The sequence below is a fragment of the Anser anser genome (assembly GCF_964211835.1).
Source record: "Anser anser genome assembly, chromosome: 1".
NCBI classification, from domain to species: Eukaryota; Metazoa; Chordata; class Aves; order Anseriformes; family Anatidae; genus Anser; species Anser anser.
Genome location: NC_139720.1, coordinates 43,853,239 through 43,872,210, shown reverse-complemented (window position 1 = coordinate 43,872,210; position 18,972 = coordinate 43,853,239). Strand labels below are relative to the sequence as shown.

The following is an 18,972-nucleotide window of genomic DNA, read 5'->3' as shown; positions in this document are numbered from 1 at the left end:
GTGCGGAGCACTGGGAGCCGTGAACACGGGTGGTGAGAGGAGTGAGAAGGGCCAGGAGGGCCCTCAGGTCCTGGCGATGCTGAGAATGGCTGATATGGATGGACGGATGGGTGGGAGCGAGATGGAAGAGCACCAGAGAAAGCCACAACGTGGACACAAGCTCTTAGATGGTTCTGCTGGGGCTTGGAGCACCCTCGTCCCAGTCCTGGCCCCAAACAGCTCTGCTCACAAACCTCGGGCTTTGCTTGAGTCACCCCCTGCTGTCCCCGCACAGGGACCCCTCCTCCCTCCCGCACCAGCCTTTCCAGCCCCCCATCCCGAACCACCTCACTTCCCCGTACCCACAGCTCTACCGTCCCACACCGAGACCTCCTGCACGTGCACTGCCAATGCACCCGGCTGTTCTTCTGGAGGGGACAGCCCCTGCCAGCTGTGTGACACGCATCGGCCAGGTGACAGGCAGAGACTGCCACGCTCAGATGTCCTCTGCTCCTCCCTTCTGCCCAGGCAGCCCTGGTGCTCTCTGCCTGGCTCGGGGACATGCAGAAAAGAGCTGGCCACCGGCCGGTGTGAGCGTTTAGCCTTCACTAAGCCGTGCCTTTGTCTGCTCCTGGGTCTTTACCTTCCCTCCCTGCCTCCTCCAAGGGAGGGTAAAGCAGCAGCTTCCCAATGTGACACAACAACAGCGCGTTGATAAGGAGGAGGTGGGAGAGCTGGTGAAGATGGAGAGGAAGGAAAGGGCCTGGAGAAGAGGAAGGTTTGTGAGGAAATGAAGGAGAGACAGAAAGGGGAGAGAACAGAGAAAGTGAGAAGGAAGGAAGGAAGGAAGGAAGGAAGGAAGGAAGGAAGGAAGGAAGGAAGGAAGGAAGGAAGGAAGGAAGGAAGGAAGGAAGGAAGGAAGGAAGGAAGGAAGGAAGGAAGGAAGGAAGGAAGGAAGGAAGGAAGGAAGGAAGGAAGGAAGGAAGGAAGGAAGGAAGGAAGGAAGGAAGGAAGGAAGGAAGGAAGGAAGGAAGAAAAAAAGAAAGGGTTAAAGGCTATGGGGGGTTAAAAGGGAATGAGGACAAAAATAAAGGAGGAGGACAGGGAAGCTAGGAGAGGAGTAGGAGGGGCTGGGGAGTAGCACTGGGCTGAGACTGCTGAAGTAGCAAACACAGATATGAGAAGGTATTTCTTGTGTTCCCACCACCAGCGGAGACCAAGGAAGACATCCTGATGTTCTTTTACTCTTTACTTTTGGAAAATATGGCTCTTTCCCCCAAGCACTCTGATGCTTTTCAGGTAGCTGCTAAGGCCCAAAATTTAATTCTGCGTCTCCTCCCCCCACTCATTTCCCCCGAACCACAAAACATGTCAGTCTGTCACTTCTCCCATCTATCCACTTCCAAGTTGCCGTTTCCCTTTGGGAAGCCACAGCAAGAAAGGGGGGTAAAATGCTGGGCCACCATCCTGTCTGAGCAGTCATCTGTCTTCCCACCCGCCAAGGACCTGGGAGAAAGCCATCACGTGAAGATACTGCATGCTCCAACTCCACCGTCTCTCCTGGAGTCTCTCCTTGTCATACCTCCAAGAGATAAAAACATGCCCCACACCTCCCACCTCCAAAGCCCTCTTGCCCCCATAAATCATTCCCCCCTTCCCATTACCCCCAGACAAGACACACAGCTGAGACACAGAAACAAGAGAAAGGAAGATGACGGACAGTCGGCTGTGCAAAAAAAATAAACCAAGAATGAGGACGGTCTGGGAAGGACGGAGGAGATGCCTTTGGTCCCCCTCCGGCACACAGTTAGGTGCAGGCACACACACTCACACGCACACAACCCTCTCGCGCACACAGAGGATGCTCCACATGCTTCAGAGACAGGCCCACGGTAGAGCCAAGGGTAACAGGGGTGGGTTTTCGTATCCAGAGACATGATGTGACAGCGGAGAGGGGTCATTCACAGATTACTTTCGTGGTTTTCCTCTGTCTCAGCGGTCATGGGGGGCAGCCCTCCGTTGTCGTTCAGCCGCTTGGCCCTGTAGGTCTCGTAGTGGATGTTGTGGGTCACTTCTTTCAGGTCCTGAAGGTGGGTCCTGCCCAGGACAAAATGAACGTGGGGTTGGAAAGAGGATATGATAATCAACATCAGCACTGTCAGTGTTAGTTTTCTGATGATCAGTTTATTCCCTGAGATAAAGGGAAGATTTCTCCGGTCTGTCGGGTTAATGAACATACCCTCTTTCTGTACGGGCGCCATAACACAGCGGAGAGCTGAAGCATCAAAGTGCAAGAGGACACAAGCACAGGATGCAGGATATGGGCTGAAATCCCTGGCTGTGCTGGCCAGTGTCTTGCCCCCTCTCAGACCTGTGCTAGCGGGACAGCTACTGGCCAGCCTGGTGTGGAAAACCCATGGGCTTGGGTTGTCTTATGTTTTGTGATCATCACTTGGTCGGGATGCTTTTACTGGAAGACTCGGGGAAAGCACGTCTGCTGAGGATGGTACCATGGTACAAAAAGAGGGCAGTATGGTGATGTCAGAGCATTGTACCTGGTGAAATGTCTCAATACCACCACCCCGACAGGTGGAGTGAGCCACAGGACTCTGGCTTTAGTGTGTTTCCCTTATTTTCCTTTTCTTTTTTTTTTTGGTGCTGTTTAAAACCTTAGGGTGTTGGTAGGGAACAGAGGTGACCCTGGATCTTTGCAGCTCTTCTACAGAATTTGAGACAGATATAATTTGTGCTGAGACAGCTTCATGAAACATGTAGAAATAGGACAAGACAATGACAGCTGATTGAAATAAGGAGCTTTTCACTTCCAGGTCATATGTTCCAGCCCATCCCTCAGCCTGGTAGGACACATGGTCTAGGATGGCGTAGCGGCCTCTTTATCACAGACTCCAGTGCAGACCTATGTCAGCATCAACTAGAAGTTTTTGAAACCTAATATCCTTAATGGGATAGAGGGGGAGTGCTTATTACTCTGCTTTTCTTAAGTCATCCAGATCATACATGAAAACTAGCACCTACTTGACACAGTGGTCAGGAGAGTCACTAGAGCATCCCCTGAACTTACACAACTACCCCTTAATTCAATCCAACCCTACCCCACAGAAGCTTTTACTGCCTGAAATGTGCTTTATCTTCCCTTCCATAGGGGCTATTTCACTCTGAGAGGGTCTCAGGAAGACTCTCTTCTCACCAAGAGAAAGCTCATGCATGACCATGGCCTTACCTGATGACAAAATCTCGAAGGAGGGCAAATTCACAGTGAGTGAGGTTTTCCACTGAAAAGAAAGCAAGCAAATGTTACGTTTTTACGTTTTCAGCAACCCCTTTGTGGTTACAGAGCACGGCAAGGTCACTGCCGTGGGGCATGCTCCAGGTGGGCTGAGCCTGTGCACTTCAGAAAGGACGGGCAGTTGTGCCAACACCTGACAGCAGAGCCATCTAAGAATTCTCCTCTCTTCAAAAAACAAAACAAAACAAAACAAAAAAAGGCATGGGAAGGTAATCATGGGACATGTTATCAAGACCATATTTTTAGTCTATTACTAGAGCCTGCAGAAGTTCTTTCATCTCCCAGAAACAAGTTTTTCCTTACCTTCAATGATTCCCCAAGGTGTTTTCCTGCCCAGGACTCTTTTTCCGTTCACTTGGTACTCCTTGTCACTGCCCACTACTGCGAAGGGCATGCTTTCCTGCTGGGGAGAGACACGTGGCGAGACCTATCAAACCCCTTCCAGAGAGCAGCACCATCACTGTTCCCCATCCACCTCCCTCAGAAAACAGAAAGCACCTGTCTGCAGAGCACAGGGTGCAGGAGACCCTACTATCCGTAAGGCTGTGCAGACGTTCATGGGTTTATTCTGCTTTGTAGATGTCCCTGGGCCTGGGAAGGGACTGCAATTACCACAGGAATGAAGATTAAAAGGAAGCTTATTTCTTATGAGTGAGACTACCGAACCTAGGCCAATGAGGCTGAAGTGCAGAAGGAAACGTGGTGCCCTTCTCACAAACAGCAACAGTTTGGAGAAGCAGCGAAACCCATCTGGTCTTCCCCAGAATGTGTGATGTGTTGCCAAATGGGAAATGATTAATTAAGCCGGGGGAGGTGGGAATTTCTGCTGGGGCTGTGACAGCTAGGGGAGTTGAAAGGGCAAGTGCCAGGCTGCAAGGCAGTTACTCCTGGAATTTCTTGAGGACTGCCACAGAAGACATCTTCTTTCCATGAATAGCCTAGCCACAAAAAACGGTGAGTGGGATAACTAAATGCACTAGCATCACAAAGCCAGGAGGAGCTGTCAGTACAGAGGAAGATGTATGTAAGTTTGCGGCACAAAGAGCGGCATTTAGGGAATAACACCAAGAATTTCTGCTATAACTTCTGAGCTTATGCACAAGCAAAGACTGAAGGAGGGGAAGGACCCCATGTGCCAGCCAGTCACAAGATGACCACGAGTCACCAGCGTGATGCGATTGTTTAGAGAGGATGTGGGTCCAGTTCGGATCTCGGAAGAGACAGGGAAGCATCGGGCACCTGCACCAGTGCTAGAAAATCAAATCAAACCGGAGCAGGCACAGAAAACAGTGACTAGGAGCACAGACTGCTGAGGAATGGGAAGCTCAGTCAAAGGAGTTTATCTCATTTAGCTGACCAGAAGAAGGCCAGCAGAGGATAAACCTGTTCTCTACGAATGCCTGAGTGGTGCATGGGGCCACTAGGCAGAAGTGCTCGAGTCAGCGTTGGCACGAGAACACGGATATAGTCTTGGGTACAGCTTGGCCATGAACATACACAGGCTTGAAATTAGATGGTTTTTAACTCTCTGAGGTGGGAGGGATGGGACAGGCCTTCCCACAGGGGCTGGCAGGGCAGAGCGCTGGACTGATTTTCAAGTCGAGTTTGGTCAGTGGATGAGAGGGCTCACAGGGTGGTTGCCTGGGACAGACGCTGGACATCAGCCACACATCTGGCCCTTTAGGTCCTTAACAGAGGCCAAACGGAGTGTTCACTAAGAGGAAGAGAGATGCAGTCCTTCCTCACTCAGCCTTCACAGCACCCTGTGACAATGACAGGGACAAATGAAACTAGGAAGGATGAACGACCATCCCTTACGTCCATTGCATCTTTCATGTGAGGACCATGAAGCACTTAAAACCTCCCAGTGACATGTGTTTTACACTCATTAAATCTGACCAGCCCTCATCCCCCCCTTCCCCTCCCACAATAAAATGTTTCCTACCCTGATTTTGTCGTTCTCTGTTTTATCCTCCAAGTCCTCATCAAATTCTTTCTGGGGGTAAAACTCGATTCCGTTTACTTCGAGCTCTTTGCGCACCTGGGCAGAGAGACATTTTGGAGCACGAGCAACACAAGCCTGAAGGCAAGGCAGGCAGGATGGCTGGGCAGATGTGTTTGTGAGATCCTTCCAGCGGGGAAGGGCTGGAGGGACTGTCCCCAGGGAAGTGTGCAGCAAAGCGAGGACACATGGCAGCAGTGACAAGTCATCCTTCCCCAGCCCTGGTTACTTGTCTGGCTCTGCGGATCCCGTGACAGAGCTTATGATGGGATGTCACGGGGATACCCCCCCTTGAACAGGTGTCCTCAGAGCCATGGGCAGCTGTATCTTCAGGACAGTGGCAGGGCTTACACACCAATCCCGTGCTGGACTCTGTGGGACTGTGGGACTGCGTCCCTGGGGGCTGTGCTGCAGTCCGGCAGGGAGGACACAGCTCATTTCTCCCATCTCCCAGCCAGGGCAGGGAGGGATCCCATGCAGGAGAAGAGATACTCACTCTCTGTTTGAATTCGATCTTCTCCTCCAAGGTCATGGTGTCAGCCTTGGCAATAACCGGGATGATGTTCACTACCTTGCTGAGATGTTTCATGAACTCCAGGTCCAAAGGGCGCAGGCTGCAGCCCAAGAATGAACAACACGGAAGGCGTCACTTTTACCCTCCTCGCCCTTCATCCTAGAGACTCTCCCGGCATCGGGGCATCAGCAAAACCTCCCTTGTACATAACCCTCTTGCTGCTACTGTGATCGCTCCTCCTCCTTCCCATCCATCCTGCCCCCTCCCAAAAAACACAGTGGCATTTCTCCTGCCTTTGTTATCCCAGACTCCTTTAAGCTCTGCAGCACCCTAAATTAAGCTCCATGGGCAGGACCCCTGGCTGTGTGGCTGAGACCGAGCAGTGCAGGGTGTATGCCTGCCACAGAGGCACAGAGGGGGTGAGGAAGGACAGGGGAGTTTGTACGTACGAGTGGCCTGTGGGGGAGATGAAGTAGAGGCAGCAGTGCACTCGTGTGTCTGGGATTCGCTTCTTCCTTGCAATATTCACTTCCTCTTTCAGAAATTTTTCATATTGCTCGTTGATGTATTTCTCGATAGGCTCCCAGCTGTTAAGGTGGGAGAGAGAGATGAAAAGACAGGTACAAATCTCCTCGTGTTCCTGCCTACAGTGTTCCCAGCTCTGACAGCAGCAAAGCAAACTCTGGCATAAAATATATCCACCACCAGCATCTCACCATCAGCAGAGATGTTTAAGACTTTCTCTAACTGTGATGGGAGGCTTTTGCAAACCACAATGGAAATCAGCAATTAAATCAGTGGAGAGAGGAAGGAAAGACCTGTTGGTGCTATGGCGGGGGGCTGCTGAAGGTTGCTCTTTGGGAGAAATCTGGGGAAAAAAATGGATTGGCTGAGTTGGGGCAGAACACCTCAATTTTCAGCTATCAGTAGAATTTGCGGGAACTCATCCTGGGAAGGAGATGACATTTTTTTGCCTGGTTTCCTGGCAGTGATTTGGACCATGCATGCAAACCCATGGTGCTCACAATTTCACATCCCCATTATTGACGCCCTGAGCACAACAGAATCCCAGACACGTTCCAGGCCAAGCAGATGAGCATCACTCCAGGTGTCAACTTGACTGCAGCCCTTTATTGGGGTTGCAAGGTCCTGAAACTGGGTAAAACTCACCAGTTCTCATTGTTGATCTGGTCTCCGAATCCTGGGGTGTCGATCACTGTCAGCTTCATTTTGACACCGCCTTCTTCAATAACTGGGGAAGAAATTGCAAACAATAATATGCCTCCCTGGGGGCCTGTTCCAGCATGAAACATGTCTCTGTGCCCTACAATGGAACAAGAGCTCTCTGCCCTTATCTTTGCCCACCAAGCAAGACCAGGCCAGCTTGGGTTATGCCTCAGCACTTGTGACCCCATTGGAGCTCCTGACTCTGAATTTTGGTAACCCCTGCACAAAAGCTACATTATACACCTCTGCTGCAGGAAAACAGATTTGTGCTCAGTCTGTGGCCCACGGGTAGTGCCTATTTACAGAGCTTGTCCTCCCCTCCACACATATCCTGAGTCTGAGATGACGCTCATTATTTTGCACTGTTTTAGCAGCTGTGCTGATATCTTGCTATGACGATACATGCTCTGCTAGGTTTGGGATGGGGCCCATCAGTGCGGTTGGCATAGACCAGTAAATGTCTGCAGGTGGGGATGACTTAATCCCCACGTGCAAACTGATGTCTTGGCAGGGAAAATGTCTGTAGCACTTTTTCTACCTCTTACTTTTGGCTATGGCATCAGTGGCATGCATCACTGTTTAAGAAAATCCTTGGCTGGGTCTGAGGTCACATAAAACTGGCATTGCTCCTTCAGCTTCCCATGGAGAAAGGGCTGCCTTACAGCAACGTACTGCTTGCATAGGGTACTGGGGTCTTCTGCTGGACCGTGCTGAAGCATCAGCATTGCCTGCACCCCAGCAGCCTGGCTCTTACCATGTCCGATGGCTTTGATCTCCACTGTCTTGGGGATCTTCTCCTCCCGGTTCCAGCCTGAAGATTTGCGGCTCACCTGGGATTTGAAGAGGGTGTTCACCAGCGTCGACTTTCCCAGCCCGCTCTGACCTGAGGATTGCAAAGAAAAAGCTCGTGGCTTATGCATTGACAGCAGGCCCAGGGGATGGAGCCAGGCTGGCAGGAGAAAGGGCTGTAGGTATCTCCTTGCCTTGTGCGAGCTGTCCTTTCCCCTAGAGCAAGCACTGTCCGCTCCCTCCTGCCCTCCCTTCCTGGCCTCGCACCCAGGCATGGCTTCCAGCACCTCCACTGGTCTCTGCCTACCTACAACCATGATGTTGAAGTCGAAACCTGTCTTCATGGTCTTCTTGCGCATCTGCTCAATGATGGTGTCGATGCCGATGTAGCCCAGCAAGTTGGCATTAATGCCCATGGGTTTCATCGGCACTACTGGCTTTTGTCGCGGCTCTGGGACTAGCTCAGACATGGCTGCTTCGTTTTTGCTCTCCACTGGTCCTGCACAGGGAGAGAGGTTGAAAAATCATCACTCAGGTATAATAGGGACCTCCCTGCTGCCCTGTCTCAGGGGTGAAGGTCAACTTTGCGTGTCCATTTCAAGGGCTGCTGAGCATGATTGAACAGCAAGATTTTAGCAGTAAGGCTCTTCTTGGAGGAACATCCACCCGAGTTTCCAGTGTACCCTTCTACTTATTGTTCTAGATTTAATTTGATTTGCCTCCCAGTTCTCATCAGGATCACTAGAGGCTTGCCCCTCCAGCTTCAGCATGAAATTCGTAATGGAACAGACTTTCAAAAATTATCATCTGTCAAGTTCTGGCATTGAAACAGAATTTGAGATTTAATGTGAGGACTTGCAAGCTTGGCCCCTGCCGGGAGAGGCTGCACGACTCTGTGCTGAGCTCCACAGAATAAGGCAATGCTGGAAATGCAAAGCATGGCAACAACCTCCATGCTTGCCTCCTTTCCACAGGTCGGTGGGTTGTGTCATGCCCACCAAGAAGCTAATCAGCTGCGCCTTTCTCTCCTCCCTCCTGTCCTTGCTCCTTCCATGCAAAACAAACTGACAGAGAGAAAGGCCCTTCAGGCTTTCCAGCCGTTCCAACTCCTTTTTGGATGACAGCACACACAGCCTGGGGCGGGCTTCAGCCATTCATCTCCATCTCTTGCCTCGTTAGTGAGCAGCTCCCACCCACCGCAGGAGGAACCCGAGGTTGGGAGAGGACAGGGCATGGAGGAGAGGCTGTAATTGGTGGGGACGGGAAGCGTGAGGGCTGGCTCTGGGAAGGAGGACGAAGGGGACGGGAACCAAATACCCTTCACATACAACCCAGCTGCAAGCTGGAGACTCTCCCACCCTAATTACTCGGCTCCCCCATTCTTTGTCTCATTAAATGGTTATTTTTCCAGGACAGAGACAGCACGTGTTTTTGCTTGCTAAGCACTCCTCTTATTCTGCATGCCGCTCCCATTCAAGTATCTCACACTAAATTGCCCCTTTCCATTATTTTGGCGGTGGTTTTTTGCCCCTCTCAGCAGATCCCTCAGGCGACTGCCATTTGGCGAGGGACAGACGGCTCCTGGGGAAGAAGACAACTCAGAGGTCATGGGGCTGGGGACGCTGACAGCACCAGTCTGGGGTCCCAGATAGCTCGGCCAGGTCAGGTCAGGGGCTGGGGAGAGGTCAGGGAGATTTTGTTCTTGGACAGGGTTAGCTGTGGGGGTGGCTGGCGACCCTGCCTGCTGTATCAAAGCGTCTGTGCAGACACAAAAGGCTGCTCTACACAGGGAAAAAAACACATTTTATATAAGCTTTACGCTGCTTGGAAGGTGAACAGCCTGTGAACAGCCCTGAGTAACGTCCTTAGGGTCGGGGCTTCGTGCCACCTCTGTCTCACCCTGCCTGCAGGGAGAGGCCTGCAGGAGGATGCCTTCCTGCCCTTCCCCACAGAGCAGGGGCTCTCCGAGCCATCACCACCCTCTTCTGCAGCAGCGAACAGCACCCCCAGGGACCAGGGCAGAAGACGAAGCGTTGGCCAAGCCGGGCTGGCAGTTGGGAGCTCCTCACGCTGCCGGCGGAGGCAGCCTGCCTAGCCGAGTGCTTCTCAGCTGCAATCCGTTCCTACAGCCGTCACAGCCGGTCTGTGCCCCTCCTGCTGACACAGCCTCCCCCGAGGCTCCCCGTGTCTTTTTGCAGCTTTCTCAAAGCTGCTGCCAGCCAGGAAAGCCCATCGCTCTGGCACAGCACGGAGGGCTCTGCCCTTCACGCGTCCTCTCCTGGGCCGCCCCGCGCCACCTGTACTGGGGACGGAAGGAAGGAGCCGGCAGTCAACCTCTAGGCTCACCAAAAGGTTGATAACTCATCCCTCGATCTCTCTGCGCTGAGGAACAACTTGCCCAGAGCTGCCAGATGTTGCTAACTCTGCTGTAGACATTGCAACACTTGGCCATTGCCTGGCAGCCTTCGCTGCTGGAGCCAGGAGCTTGTTGTGGCTGAAGCAGATATTTCAGAGTCAGGTCCCAACAGCCTGAGCACCTATAAAAAGCCCCAAGATCAGGAAAAAAAAAAAAAAAGATGCCGAGAGGTCTCCTTAAATACTCCCTGAATTGTTTGTCACTGATGCTGCTCTGGGAGTTTTGATTTTGGACATTCAAGGTCTCAGGGGAGATGACATCCTCCAAACCACGGAGATTCCTCTCCACGTGGGGTGCCTTCCCATTCAGCCTCTGAAAGGGGGCGCCCATTTTGCGAGGAGGCCCCTGAGGGCTCAGCTTCATGCAGGTGATTTTCCACCCCTCGACTGCCACGGAGAAATCCAAGGAGCCAACTGAGGGCCGGCCAGCCGGTGGGTCAGGGTGCGCAGGGCCAGAGCCAGAGCTGTGAGAGGCACTTTAAGACGTGAAACGTGCCTGCCTGCTCTCCTGGGAACGGCTCTGTTGTAGGGGATGTAACGCTAATGCTGCTCTGAAGCCTCATTAAAGCTCTGACCGAATGGTCAAGAGGCAGCATTATGCACCCTAGGCACACCCCGTAGCCCCCCTGGCTGCTCCCCGTAATGAATCCGTGGCAGACCGCTACGGTCAGTGCAGCTGATAATGAAAAGGGGGTTAACCAAGGTTAACCACTCGCATCCGCTGTTGGCGCTCCCACCCGTTTCCCTGCTGCTTTGTTCTGCCTGCTGAGAGAAGCTGATTTAAGAGGGCGGCTGCTGGTGATACCTCTGCTCCCGGGCGCTGCAGGGAGAGCCGCAGTGCCTGGGGCCGGGGCAGGCAGGGATGGAGCAGCAGCGGGTGCCCAGAGGGGTCCCGGCTGGCACCGGCCTCCAGCACCCACCAATCCACCCCAAAACCTCTCCGGGAAGGCCGGTGCTACTGCAACACATCCACCCGCCCCTGGTGTCTGCAGCAGCTTGCTGGCGATGGAGGCAGCCCTGCGGGTCGGCCGCGGGCTCAGACTTCCATCCCCTGTGTCCTGGGGCAGGCCAGACCCGATAACCTAGATACAGTCTTATCCCCTCCCCCTGCCTTCCGTCCTTTGTCTGAGTGGCAAGAGGGAGGGAGGGCTGGAAGCAGCCGGCCAGCACCACGAATCCATCTCCCAGAGCATGGAGAGGCTGCTCAACCCCCCCGTAACACATCCACGGCCTCGCTGCGGCTCTCCTCCCGTGCGGCACAAGGCCCTCCGGGGACACCGACCCACCCGTGTGTCTTAATCGAGCCCCTGCCACCCGTGTGGCCCCAGCCCCGTGTCCCACTCCACAGCCTGAGCATCACCGGGCATTTCGAGTAGGGCAGGGAAACTTATCCCAGCCTTCTGGGCTGCCGCAGCCTTGCTGGCAGCACCCTTCCTCCGCGTGCCCTCACCGCTCTGCAGAGGGCTCGGGCTCTGCCGGGGCCGCAGTGATTCCACCCAGGGCACCGTGTGCCGAAGCCTCTGGAGATGCAGGAGCTGGAGGTGAAGGGGCCGTACCCTCAGCAGCTGGCCCAGCCTGGGCTGCACCCCGAGGCGAGAGGATGCCGAGCACCCCAGGACCAGGGCGTCCAGCCCTCCGGAGCTGCCTGTCCCCTGCCCGCCTGCTGGCTCCTGCGCAGATGCCCAGGGAGCAGCGCAGGGCGTCCCCACTGCCCCGGCAGCGGCTGCCTGTCAGTGGCAAGGGACAAGCCAGTGGCAGAGCAGCTCGTGGGCTTTCCCCAGCCCTGGACCAGCTGGGATTATATCTTTCTTTCAGAGCAGCCCCTGGCGACAGCTACTCCGCATCAGCACCACAACCGCCACCCCTGCTCCTTCTCCTTCAATGCCAGACCTCTACCACGGAGAGACGAGAAGAAAAACCACAAAGCCAGCACCCGTTTCCCCCGCTGCCCTTCAGAGGCGTTCAGCCCCAGCAGCCGGGGCTCGGCGGCGTGCGGAGGCTGCGTGCACAAAAAGCCCGAGCGTCCCTCCGGCATCGCCCAGCCCTGCCGAGCCCAGAGCATCCTACCTTTGAACATGAAGCTCCCTTTGTCTCCGAGCACTCTCCCAAGGGGGTGGGTCTCCCCCCAGTTTCCTAGCCTGACGCTGGCGCAGCGCGGTGGGCTACGAAGCTCCGCTTTTACCTCTCTCTCTTTCTTCCCTGTCCTCTTCTCCCCCCTCTCCTTTTTCCCCTCCTTCTCCAGCGGCTATTTCAGCTGAGCAGGGATGCTGGTGCTGCTCCTGCTGCCATCGTCATGTGACCTGAATATTAAACATCGCTGCAAAATCTCCCCCCGCGCACCCTCCCCGCTTCCAGCCCCAGCTTTGGGAACCAGGGGCCGCCACGGGTGGGCTCCACGCGCCCCGGAGAGACCCCCTCGGGTGCACAAGGCGCAGCCCCCCGCCCTCCCCACACCGCACTGGCTCTTCTTGCCCTCTGCCTCCCTGCTCCCCAGCGGCCGCAGAGCATCCCTGGATGCTGCTGTTGTTTACCGGGAGATATTTAACCCCTCGTGGCTGAGAAGCCACTCAGCCCCACGGGTGTTTGCTGGGGTTGGGGGATGGCAAGGTCTCCCGGAGAGAGGGGATTTGGGAACGGTTTGTTGAGACCGATCTGCCCTTCAGCTCCGCTTGCGGAGGCGTGAGAAACCTCTCCTCCCTTGGCACCGCGATTTCTGGCTGCCGGCCCTGGGTGCAGAGGCACGGCCATCCCCTGCGTGTGTACCGGTGTGCGTGCGTGCGTGTGCACACGCGTGTGCGGGCAGCGGGGCGGGGTGCTGCCAGTTGTGTCTGGGGAGCCGTGAGGGTCACCTGGCTGCCCTCCTGCCTGGTCCGGCTGCTTCACAGGGAGATGTCCCTTCCCTTCTCCGACGGTCCCCACCAGGTGCCACGGCCATGCCATGCTGGGGCACCAAAGTTTCGCTGCTCCTGGTACGTTGCCAGCTCTGGGACCTTGCTGTTCAGCCAGCCACATTTCCCCTCCGGATGCCACTCTCCCCCAGCACCTCCTCTGTTCCTCAGCACCACTGGGGAAGAGGGGACGCCCCCGTGCCCCCCATCCTGCCCCACACCGAGCCCCCGGCTGCCCCCGGCCCGACCCGCAGCGCAGACCCACCGGTGCGTGGGTCCCCGGTGCCCGGCATCTTCTCCGCTGGGGCGGCCTCAGTCCCGCCAGGCCCCGGAGCGTGCCGGGGCCGCGGGGGGACGGGGGTGACGGGGGCCGGGCCCCGCAGCCGCTGCCAGGGGGCCCCCCCGTGCCGCAGGGTGACCCAGAGGCAGCTCCGCTGGGTGGGGGTCCCAGAGGGGCCGTACCGCCGCGGCGGGGGGCCCGGGATGCGGCTGGGGCCGGCCGGGCGAGGGCCCGGGGAGACGTCCTCCTCCATGGCGGGCTGCAAGCAGAGGCGCGAGGGCAGGGATCAGGCTGGGCTGAGCAGGGCCAACATGGCTGCAGGGGCCAGGCCTTGCCTGCCGCCGGGCTGGGGGCTGCCGGGGTGCCCCAGGAGCCGCTGCCCTCTCCGCCGAGTGGCTGCCGTCCTCCTGGGCAGCCCGAGCGGTGCCCGCCTCCGGCCGCCACAATGGGCCGCTTGTGGCCGGCCCGAGGTGCCCCCACGCTCGCTCCCTGGCCGCTCTCACCCCCGCCACGGCGCATTCTTGGCCCCATGCCCCCCGCCAGGCCTGCCCCATGGCTGGGAGAGGGGAGGCTGTGCTGCGGGGCAGCCCCACGCCGCGGCCCCGCGTCCTGCTTGGCAGTGCATCAGTGCTTGTGGGCCTGCTGGCGGGAGCATGGCTCTTGAAAAAAACAAGAGCAATTTAAAAAAAAAAAAAAGATTTTTTGAAATGTTTTCCCTTTCTCTTTCTCTCTCTCTTTTTTTTTTTTTTAATGGCAGATTCCAGTTTAACAATTTCTGGGATCACCACTGTTTCATCAGTTGCATAGACAAGGGGCCCAGGCAGTGCAATTTCTATGCACCGTGCAGAGAAAGAGAAAGAGAAGGAGGAAAAGACCAACCTGGTGCTGCCTGGTGTTTCCAGCACTAAGTATCTTCTCTAGTGCTTCATGCAGTTTAATTCAGTGTCTGAGACTGTTTCCCTCGAGGTCTCTACAGCTGCACAGGTCTCACAGAGGAGACGCGGTCTCAGTTTTCAGCCAGAGTTTGCCTTCAGCGTAATTGTTCCCAGACACCCCGTCAGCGTGCCCAGCACAGGAGGCTTGCCGATGGAGAGCTGCCCTGAGAAACCAAACCACAGAGTGCTCCTTGCTGGCTGCCCTGGGCTGGAGGCAGGCAGCTCTCAGGCGAACAGAATGGAAACAAAGCAGCGGACGCGCGGTTTGCACACACCTTTATCCACTGTGGAGGGCTGGGACGCTACTGACAGTGAAAAACCTGGTGACTGTGGGAAATGCCTGACTCAACACTGATTGCATCGGGGCTAAACAGCGTGAAACGTAAGCCAGGGGTGGTAAATAAATACTTGATAGTGCAGCTTCATCCTGTTTGGCTGCTGCTTTTTGCTCGGTTTCTACGGCGAGTCCTGGGCAGAGCAGAGATGAAATCGGGCAGCACTCACACGGGGGATGTCACGGAGGAGGGAAGAGGTGCCGAGGGGGCGAGCCCCATTGCAGTATGGGCTGCTAGCTCACACCTCCCACCCGGAGCCACAGCTCCTCTCGTATTTACCAGGCTGGTGGCTTTCGCTCTTTTCTTTTGACTCAGCAGTGAAAGTGGGTTTGGGGGTTGCAGAGGGATGGGTTAGTCCATCCCCGACCTCTCCGAGCCCCCTTCCCTAGTGCAGAGGTTTTTATTGCTACCCCATTTCTCCGCCTGGGGTCCGGTTGCGTTGCAGCCCTCGCTGCAAGCTCTGGCATGGTCAGGGCAAGGTGCTGGAGGCTGTGGCTGTGTTGTATGGGAGGGCAGGGGTGTGAGCTATGCAGCCGAGGGTGGCACCTGGAACCAAGCAGTGCAGTAACTTTCACAGCCCCGAGTCACCAAGGCACAAAAATATGTGGGATTCACCTGTCCGAGGCTGCACCTGCACTTTGAGCCTTTGCTCAACAGGGCAAGTGTAAATTTTGGTGCAGGAGAAATCCCACTCGCTCCACTTTCCTGCTGAGCGAGACTCCCAAGTTAGGGTACTCACATCAAGGTCCCTGGGTTTCGTCTGAACAGAAGGACTCTCGACTTCTCTGGCTTGAAACAGAGACAGAAAACTCCCACCAGTGTGCCTGGGTTTGGTGCGGAAAATAACGGTGGTGCTACTGCATTCTGCGGGGATGAGATGGCCCAGAAAGACCCTGGGTATTTACAGGATGTCCTGACTCATGCTCTCCTGAGCCAAAACCCTTAGAGCTAAACATTACCTCTCATCCCCGGAGTATTACCAAACAGCACATCACTCTGATCAGCCCAGTGCCTTCTCCTCATCCCTTGGGACCACAGAAGAAGGAAGGCATGAGGGGAAGGCAGGAGCATGACATGCAGGAGTGATGTGAATGCCCCACAGAGACCCAGCACCACACCTCTGTGCAGGGTTTTGGTGGAAGTTCAGTCCCGGGGAAGCACGGAAAGTGCAAACAACACAAACGTGGGGTTTTGTGCAAGACCCACATCGTAGGGGTTGGGTCCAGGATGAGGGGCAGCACCGCTGGCCCACATCACTGAACGGTGCAGTGTCCCTTGTCAGCCATGAGCAGGTGGAGAACGGTTCACAGCTGGCGCTGGGGTGACAGCTAGGGGACAGCGGCAGCAGGCCTGGTGCCCATCCGCACCTCAGGGCTCTGGGTGCAGGGGACTGAAGAAGCCAGCTCGCAGAAACGTGTCCTGCCGGGCAGATCAGAAGTTCACATGACAAATCTGGCCTTGCCCCTTCGTGGAGAACTGCAGAACGGCCCCGTGTGATGCGGGGCTTGGAGGAACCTCTTCAGCAAAGGTTCAGTGCGAATGTAGAGCACCTGGAAACGTCAGCCTGCGAGCGCTAAGCTCTGAAGTCTCCGTCTCCAACACCCACACAGAAAAGCGGTGTGCCACCAGCACGGAGATCGCTGTGATGAGCTCAGCTGAAGCAACGGACTGGCCTGAAAGCTGCCAAATTAACTTCCCCCCAAAATACCCCTTGGACTTCAGCAGGCTGGGCTAGATTTAACCTGTGACCAGGAGAAAAAGGCTCCCGTAGCCCTGCAGAGACCACCTGAGGTTGTGTCAAGAAGCCAGCAGCCCCAGCTCACGTAATGATTGTGGGACCCTTCATGTGAGTCACGCATCAGCCTCCCTGAGGAGACACCATCCATGGCAGGGAGCAGAAGTCCTTGGCTGGAGGACGGGCTACGAGCACGTGGAAAGCCCCGAGCCTGCGGCCTACACAAGCCTAGGGGACAGGGGACAGGCTGTCATCCCACCACCTCCAGCCTTCTGCCACCCAGAGGGGCTCTCCTGGCGGTGCCGAGAGCGTGCCCCTCATGGGGGCATCAGACCTCGGGCACCCCGAAGGCCAGGTTGTCCCGAATCATCAGCGTCTTCCGAAGGTCTCGCTCCATGATCGGCCTCTGCGTCCGCCACTTGTGGGCTTCCTGGAGTCCGGGCTCGAAGTAATAAATGCAGGCCCCAAAGCCCACCAGGATGAGGATGGAGATCATCAGGTACACGGGCACAAACCAGTCCAGGAAGTGGGGCATGGCTGCTGCAGAAAAGAGGAGAAAGCTCTCGTAGCACCCAAAAAGCAGCTCTGCCAGGCCCCGCCGTGAGCAGTGCGAACAGCACCCCGCCTCCGCACACCCCTTCTCGCCTCCCAGTTCATGCTCCATCGCAATCTTGTGCTCCTGGACCCTGTTTTGGCTCCCTTGGGACCTTCGCTGTGTCCCCCATGTCCCAACCCCACCTTGTGCAGGCCATTTGACCATCGCCAGCACGTTCCCCACTGCTGCCCTTTCCCACAGCCGGAGCCCTCTGCCAGCAAACGCCTCAAACACAAGCGGTTGCTTTGCCCCACGGCCCCCGCTCGGGAAGGCAAACTCCCTGCAGCATCCCTGCTGGCACAGGGGAGGAAGAAGCAGGGCATTGCTTGCCAACTTACTCCTCACTGTGATTTCTGTGTTGGCGTGGGTTCTGGTTAATTTGGTGCCACAGTAACTAATTTAATTCAGAGCTTGCTGGTTTTTTTTTTTTTTTTTGTTTACACCACAGCTATCAATCGATTCAAACGTGCCCAGAAGCGTTTGCCTGCTGAATGCCTCCTGCAGCACGAGCCTCCATCCCTGCCTGCACAAAGACCGCCAGCAGGAAGCGCGAGAACGAAGATGACTTTTATTTCTGCCCTCTGAATAACATTTATTTTTGGGGGGGGGGGTTAGATCTGAAATGAGCTGCACTTCTTGCTAACATAAGCAAGAAACTGCCAGCATCAGAGGAAAAAAAAATACATTTCCTCCCACTTATTGGCACAGATGCTGGATGTATATCTGTCCTGCTTGCCTGACAGGGGAGACCTCAAAGGGTTTTGGCTCCTTAAAGCAGCAGCCTGGGGAGGAAAACCCGATTTGGACCCACCCACACAGGCAACGGGTGACAGGACAAAAGCCAGCAAGCTCATTTCCTTCCCAAATCTCCCGCTTTTCAAACAGCTGTCATCCAAAAAGCGCCGCAATGAAAAGCAGCCCCACAGAGCCCCCGCTGCATCCTCCCTCCATCCTCCCCAGCTCCGCCGCCTCGCGCCCCCATCGAGGGCCAAGCAGGACGAGGTGTCGCTCTGCTCGGGGCGGGGGGGCACAGAGGGAACGAGCAGATTTTGACCTCAGGTGCCGAAAAGAGGGAGCTCCGTTTGGGAAGATGTCACCTTCCCGGAGCAGATATCTCTGCAGATACCAAACGCGCGTTAACCCCTGCGGGGCCGGTCAACCTCAGCCCCTCTTTACCCCCCCTCTAAGGTCCAGAAGGGGCCCCAGCACCACGCACCTGCCCTGGAGAGGGCGATCTGGGGACAAACAGCCCCCGGGCCGCAGCCCCCCGCCCCGGGCACCCCCCTACCTCCTTCCTCGGGCCCAGGCAGTGGGATGCAGCCGCTCCCCCCGGCATCCGCCGCCGCCGCCGGTGCCGGTGCCAAGCGTCGCCGCTCCGGGAGAGCGGGGCGGCGGCGAGCGGCGGCGGGAGGCGGGGATAACGGGCGGCCGCTTCCCCCCCGGGGCTCCGGGGGGCTGCCCCCAGCTCAGGCCCGGGGACCCCCCCCCCGAAAACCTCCCCTCCCCGGGGGAGGGACCGCTCCGCCGCCAATGGCAGCCCCGCGGCGGCAGGGCTGGGGAGGCAGCAGCCGTCGTTAGGGCAACGGGCACCGGGTACCGGGGGATGCTCCCAGCGCACCGGGTACTGGGAGGGATGCTCCAGTTGCCCCAGTGGGCCTCAGCTGCTCGGTAGCATGGAAATGGGGACAACCCAGCTGCTTTATCTATTTATTTATCTATCTATTTATCTATTTATTTATCTGTTTATTTATTTATCTATCTATTTTTTATTTATCTATTTATTTATCTATTTATCTGTTTATTTACTGCGTACACAGGGAAATCTCCGCCGTGACCCAGAAGCGTTACCCAAAAATTGACCGGACGCCCAGCCGTGGCCCGGCCGGCCCCCCTGCCCAGCCCCCTGCGGGGGGTTACGAGGGGCTGCGGGGCCGCCGGAGCCCCCCCCTGCGCCACCCGAGCCCCCCCCCG

The 18,972-nt window shown here is 56.3% G+C and overlaps 2 protein-coding genes across 9 annotated transcripts; both read right to left on the bottom strand.

The window, feature by feature from the left end:
- Positions 1-1,213: 1,213 nt before the first annotated feature.
- Positions 1,214-14,462, bottom strand: SEPTIN3 (septin 3). 5 transcript variants are annotated; one of them, XM_083844938.1, is made up of 10 exons: positions 13,387-14,462; positions 8,126-8,317; positions 7,784-7,912; positions 6,973-7,054; positions 6,252-6,389; positions 5,785-5,902; positions 5,232-5,327; positions 3,590-3,689; positions 3,221-3,272; positions 1,214-2,076 (listed from the first exon to the last, which is right to left on the bottom strand). In XM_083844938.1, the coding sequence occupies exons 1-10, from the start codon at positions 13,652-13,654 to the stop codon at positions 1,941-1,943; spliced, it is 1,311 nt and encodes a 436-aa protein (XP_083701064.1). In that variant the 5' UTR covers positions 13,655-14,462; the 3' UTR covers positions 1,214-1,940. The 5 variants fall into 5 exon arrangements, with proteins under 5 accessions (XP_083701064.1, XP_083701065.1, XP_083701066.1 ...); XM_083844939.1 differs by having other exon boundaries at positions 3,590-3,686; XM_083844940.1 differs by lacking the exon at positions 13,387-14,462 and adding an exon at positions 12,301-13,360.
- Positions 14,463-14,595: 133 nt separating this feature from the next.
- On the bottom strand, positions 14,596-18,970 carry SMIM45 (small integral membrane protein 45). Of its 4 annotated transcripts, none has more exons than XM_083845124.1 (2): positions 18,290-18,970; positions 14,596-16,946 (listed from the first exon to the last, which is right to left on the bottom strand). In XM_083845124.1, exon 2 carries the CDS (start codon positions 16,939-16,941, stop codon positions 16,735-16,737), a length of 207 nt encoding a protein of 68 aa, XP_083701250.1. In that variant the 5' UTR covers positions 16,942-16,946; positions 18,290-18,970; the 3' UTR covers positions 14,596-16,734. The 4 variants fall into 4 exon arrangements, with proteins under 4 accessions (XP_083701250.1, XP_083701251.1, XP_083701252.1 ...); XM_083845125.1 differs by having other exon boundaries at positions 14,596-16,943; XM_083845126.1 differs by having other exon boundaries at positions 18,815-18,970.
- Positions 18,971-18,972: the final 2 nt, after the last annotated feature.